This window comes from Mya arenaria, chromosome 14, assembly GCF_026914265.1.
Source record: "Mya arenaria isolate MELC-2E11 chromosome 14, ASM2691426v1".
NCBI lineage: Eukaryota > Metazoa > Mollusca > Bivalvia > Myida > Myidae > Mya > Mya arenaria.
The window spans coordinates 31883920-31890446 of NC_069135.1; the positions used below are offsets into that span (position 1 = coordinate 31883920).

The following is a 6527-nucleotide window of genomic DNA, read 5'->3' on the forward strand; positions in this document are numbered from 1 at the left end:
AGGATGGATCGTTTCCCCTATACAAGATGATTAAGCAAAGCTAGAGTATGAGCAATGCCAAGGATGGATCATTTCCCCTATATACAAGATAATTAAGCAAAGATAGAGTATGAGCAATGCCAAGGATGGATCATTTCCCCCTATACAAGATAATTAAGCAAAGATAGAGTATGAGCAATGCCAAGGATGGATCATTTCCCCCTATACAAGATAATTAAGCAAAGATAGAGTATGAGCAATGCCAAGGATGGATCATTTCCCCCTATACAAGATAATTAAGCAAAGATAGAGTATGAGCAATGCCAAGGATGGATCATTTCCCCTATACAAGATGATTAAGCAAAGCTAGAGTATGAGCAATGCCAAGGATGGATCATTTCCCCCTATACAAGATAATTAAGCAAAGATAGAGTATGAGCAATGCCAAGGATGGATCATTTCCCCCTATACAAGATGATTAAGCAAAGATAGAGTATGAGCAATGCCAAGGATGGATCATTTCCCCCTATACAAGATGATTAAGCAAAGCTAGAGTATGAGCAATGCCAAGGATGGATCATTTCCCCCTATACAAGATGATTAAGCAAAGCTAGAGTATGAGCAATGCCAAGGATGGATCATTTCCCCCTATACAAGATGATTAAGCAAAGATAGAGTATGAGCAATGCCAAGGATGGATCATTTCCCCCTATACAAGATGATTAAGCAAAGATAGAGTATGAGCAATGCCAAGGATGGATCATTTCCCCCTATACAAGATGATTAAGCAAAGATAGAGTATGAGCAATGCCAAGGATGGATCATTTCCCCCTATACAAGATGATTAAGCAAAGATAGAGTATGAGCAATGCCAAGGATGGATCATTTCCCCCTATACAAGATGATTAAGCAAAGATAGAGTATGAGCAATGCCAAGGATGGATCATTTCCCCCTATACAAGATAATTAAGCAAAGCTAGAGTATGAGCAATGCCAAGGATGGATCATTTCCCCTATACAAGATAATTAAGCATAGATAGAGTATGAGCAATGCCAAGGATGGATCATTTCCCCCTATACAAGATGATTAAGCAAAGATAGAGTATGAGCAATGCCAAGGATGGATCATTTCCCCCTATACAAGATGATTAAGCAAAGCTAGAGTATGAGCAATGCCAAGGATGGATCATTTCCCCCTATACAAGATAATTAAGCAAAGCTAGAGTATGAGCAATGCCAAGGATGGATCATTTCCCCCTATACAAGATAATTAAGCAAAGCTAGAGTATGAGCAATGCCAAGGATGGATCATTTCCCCCTATACAAGATGATTAAGCAAAGCTAGAGTATGAGCAATGCCAAGGATGGATCATTTCCCCCTATACAAGATGATTAAGCAAAGATAGAGTATGAGCAATGCCAAGGATGGATCATTTCCCCCTATACAAGATGATTAAGCAAAGATAGAGTATGAGCAATGCCAAGGATGGATCATTTCCCCCTATGCAAGATAATTAAGCATAGATAGAGTATGAGCAATGCCAAGGATGGATCATTTCCCCCTATACAAGATAATTAAGCAAAGATAGAGTATGAGCAATGCCAAGGATGGATCATTTCCCCCTATATACAAGATGATTAAGCAAAGATAGAGTATGAGCAATGCCAAGGATGGATCATTTCCGTAAACAAGGTGTTTAAGCACAGACAGATTTTTTTTGGGCCAGACCAACGTTAGAAGAGTCGTTAAGTTAACGCCTTCTTTATCGACGTCAGCGTAAGTGTGAACAACTCATTTTTGTCAACGTCAAATTTTACGTTAATTTTAACGTTGACAGCGTAGCATTTAACGCTGATAGTAAACGTTAAATCCTTAACGAGAGTTTTGAACAACGGAGCCTGCAACTTACTGTTATCCTCCATACAAGTTGGCAAACATTGCGCCGCTTTACAGAAACACTTGAATGATTGAATAAATGTATTTTAAGAACAAATGCATTCCTTCTTAATGAATGCATACATATTTCAGGAAAGTGATGACAAACGTTTTTCATACAGGATACAGTTTATATAAGATTTTTGACCGTGACCTTAACCTCATCTATAGGTCAAAGCGTTCTCAAGTTATTGTACGTACAAAACATGGTCTACCGACGGCATGTTCAAATCTTTATGCTGAAATAACGCATTAGACATTCTGATTATCTTTTACTTAGTGAAAGACATCTAAGAAAATGTCTACACATGTATTTTGTGCGTCACCATGGTAGCTGCCAAGGAAAACTTATGTAAAGGCATTTTAAGGGTCATCTTAAAATAACAACACTGTATTTTAACTTTAAAGATAATACGTGGTAATTGAGCAATCAGAACTCATCATTTATTCATTTGAAGCTTCTTTGTTGTTTAGTTCCTACATATACAGGACACAGAAGTATTTCCTATAAAGTCACTGTCCAAAAGGAGTTGGTATATTTCCCTCAATGTTTAGATTTTGAAAGATTAATGAAAAAATACTTTTTTAAAACTATATATCCAACCTTTAGATTTAGTCGCTAGTACAGGGTTGGTCATTACATGGATCGGCTAATGTTTAGATAAGTTTGAGGTTCGACGTTCGAACATGTACACACATAGTTTAAACGTGCCGTTGACTAGTCCTATTTAAGGTTTGTCATACACATGGTCCACTCATTATGGCCACACAGTCTAAATACCAGGAATCAGACCTCGTAATGTCGCGTAAGATGGTGTATTTTTCCGAGATATTCTTGGATACATAACAACGATTGTATTACTAACGACACACCAGAATATACTTTGACTGTACATGTACTTCATAATTTGGTGTCAATATGTTGTACTTGGTCTTCATGAGCTATACAGATATTCATAAAAAGGAAAACAATTGTATTCACAATTATTGCATCGTGATATATTCAACCTTTCTATTCTTGGACAGATGGTTGTTCCAATGATGTTATTTTCGTAAAACAATGAAGATTGAAGCATGGTTTCAACTAAATTGTTTGGGGACTACTTGTTGTTTGGCGGGACTAGTTTTGACCTAAAGGGCATGATATCAATTTGATTTAGATAATAAACGTCAATATAAATACTCAAAACTTTGCAAAAATCGGTTTTAAAATGCAACTTTTCGACAATTTCCGTTTTGGTTTGGAAATGGACCCCCTTTTTTGTTTTTTGTTTGACGATCAACTGTGTAATGCTTTTATTGTCTTGAGGAGATATTATCAGATATTATTCTTTTCATCATGTCCTTGATGTGTAGATTTGTCATAAAGACGAGATAATACACTTGTATATGGCTAAGCCCATAACACCGGCTTTAATATTTTTTGAATTATTCCCCTTGATTAACGGATGAGCGTTGGGTAGTATACAAGTATTATGTAAAAACACACGAACAACTTAAATATAAATATATCATACAGCCAATATCTTATAAAATATGTTTTTATTCCAGTTAATAATTACTTATATTATCAAGTTTTCAGTGTATTTACAACTGATTACCAATGTACGTACTTCCTGATTAACAATATGTTTTGATACATCATTTCAACGATAAGAATCACAGGGGCAGGGTACGTTATAAAGACACTCCGTATAACCAAGCTCCCCCCCCCCCCTATTTTAAAAATAATTAATCTCAGGCTTGTTAAAAATGATGAAGGAACTGTAACAAGTGATAACAAACAAAAAAATATGTTTTTGTGAGTTATCACTTTGAACTGTTCCCCCATCATAATTAAAAAAGCCTGGCATTTTTTTTTAAAAAGAATCAGGGGTGGTCATAGGGGTGTGTCTTAACAACGCACCCTGCCCCTGTGATTTGTCTGCATGAAGTTGGCGGAGCGAGTTTGGCGGAGCAAGTTTGGCGGAAAAGGCGTTTTAATGAATTTTGTAAATTAACAATGACCGGACGACGGGTATCCAGGGGTTATTTCCATAGCAACTGTCCTTTTGTAATAGATAAAAATCTTTGAACGTTTTGAAAAACTACCATACAATGATCGATAATTCCTGTGAATTATTTAATTCAGAATTCGCAACGGACTTTAGGATAAGATGTTTGTAGCAATTGCAGGCGTGATGGAATGACGAATACCAGGCAGTCACTATATTTTTAGCGGTGATAGTTAAACAATTGTAAATACCTGCATGGAAGGGGTAACCTTATGCATCCATAATAAAAATAGCTTAAATATGTTTCAAGCTGTTTCGACTTGCTGCATTTAAAATTATTCAAGATGTTTTCATATCACTGAACTGATAAAGTTGCCATTATATGCGACGTAAAACAAACGGTGTAAATTGTATAATGCTCGTAAGGCACAAAACCGATATAGAATAACTATATTTATTACACTGTATACTCATTAACAATATATGTTTGGGGAAATAGAAGCGATCACAATTACAAAGTATTAATCATCTTAGTAACATATAATTTTAACACATAGCACACAACTCAACTATTTTGATCATATTGTTCAAATGCCGTCATTGAAAACAGCAGTTAATTTATTAATACGAAGGCCGTGTGCATAATTTTAAAAACAATGCCGTCAAATCATCCTTTTGTTGGTCAAATGAGGTATATCGAAGGGTTTGCCGATAAATGAATGGCTACGAGTTTCATTTCATTTTGCAGAATTATATAAAAACAGTGCCATGGAGTATATACTTCTTTCTTGATGAATCTGATACGATTTTCGCAATACATTGTAGGGATTTTTGGATTGTAAAAAAAGGGAACGTAGAAAATGCGACGTTACATTGTAGTTCCTACCCCTAGGAATAGTGATCACATATAAAATTCAATACACTGTGACATATGGATTATACAGAAAGTTCAATACACCTGATGTTCTGTTCTTGTACATCACCGTCTGAAGTGGGCACGTCGTTATAAGGAGCGCTCTGGCAACAGGTATGGGCTTTCCGAAACATGGACTCTCGCAAAGGGCTTCCGAAAAACAGGCATACCATGGGACACACAGCTACATGTGAAAATGTTAGCATCGTCGATAGAAGGATAAAAGTTGGTGATAATTTCCATGATTCATTGTAAACTTTAACAAAAATTTGAAATATATACGGTATCCAGATAACAATAAAGGCCGTTGATGCGAGAAAGAATAATCTGGAAATGTGTTCGTTTTTCAGGACTCGAAGGTTAACAACTCGTCCGAAGTTCTGTTGGATGTTTCTTGCATTTCCTGCCAAGGGGTTTGGTGCTCCTGCAAATCCGTTTAAAAGGTTGATTAAGGCTTGACCATTTGCACCTAGTCCAAAGAAAGCCCAGTCGGAGCTCCGTGCCGGTTCGTGGTATAATGGTGCCATTCGCCGCCTTTCGCGCATGAAGAAGAACAATCGTGTGTAGAAAAATAATATTAGCGCAAGAATCGCGATGAAACAAATTGTGTAGCCCAAAGTTTCGTTTTGGCGGTATGGTAAGTGATAAAAGGTGCATTGCATTTCCTCGGGAATGAACTTGAAGGCATCTTTGTCAAATATTGGAGGGAATGACAAACAAAACGATACACCCCATCCAACAATCACAACGGCCAGGTTGACCAGCCCGTGCGAACATCTGTGGTAAAATCGGGTTGAAGATACGAAAAGGTACCTGTCAATTGCCACAATGAGGAAACACAAAGCTGTGGAAACTGTGAAGAAAGACACTGAGAAGGCGATAGCAGTGCAAGTTTCCTGGCTATAAAGCCAACTAAAGTCATGAAAGACAACTTCAATAGCAAATGGCAGGCAAAACACACTTTTACACAAATCCATCAGCGCGATACATATCAAAAAATAAAATGGGGCGCGGTGCAATTTCCTATCACTTGCAATTAAGTAAATCACCACGCTGTTCACTATTATTCCCACTGCTACAATCGCCACAAGAAATCCTATAACCACCGATTTGTTGATTTCATCTTTCGGATCAACATCAGCATCTAACACTAAAACATCGTTATGATGGTGCGCAGTTTTAAAAGCAAGTACTTTGGAACTATTTTCAAAGTCTGTTTGAATTAAACTCATATTGCTTGCTTTCTAGAAATCCGTTATAAAGTTTAAAAGTAAGTTCAGTTTTGAAATGCACGTTCTACCAAATTTACACACAATTTGCTGTGCCCAAAGTCTTCAAAGTATCTCGCGGATGCACGTTCTACCAAATGTACAAGCAACTTGCTGTACCCAAATCCTTCGAAGTATCTCGCGGATGCACGTTCTACCAAATGTTCATACAAATTGCTGTGCCAAAATCCTTTGAAGTATCTCGCGGATGTACGTTCTACTAAAAGTGCAATCCAGTTGTAATGCCAAATCAATGATGACCTTTCCTTTTACGGATTGTTGTTATATATCTGTAGTTCGTTTCATGCAAATGACGTGGACCAATCATTACTATTATCGACATGCTAATCTTGGCTATGTCCGGCTGTTCCTTCAATCCAAAGACGGATAATGAACACGTTAAATGTCATGTCGAAGTCATGTTCCAATTATATCTC

General features: G+C 37.0%; 1 protein-coding gene across 1 annotated transcript; it reads right to left on the reverse strand.

Moving 5' to 3' along the window:
• Nucleotides 1–4474: 4474 nt before the first annotated feature.
• LOC128216010 (probable G protein-coupled receptor 85) lies at nucleotides 4475–6054 on the reverse strand. The gene has a single exon (XM_052922604.1). The coding sequence runs from the start codon at nucleotides 6052–6054 to the stop codon at nucleotides 4846–4848; it is 1209 nt and encodes a 402-aa protein (XP_052778564.1). The 3' UTR covers nucleotides 4475–4845.
• Between the last annotated feature and the right edge of the window lie 473 nt (nucleotides 6055–6527).

Excerpts from the sequence above, each read along its gene's own strand:
- LOC128216010 (XM_052922604.1), bottom strand. The coding sequence starts at position 6,054 with ATGAGTTTAATTCAAACAGACTTTGAAAATAGTTCCAAAGTACTTGCT.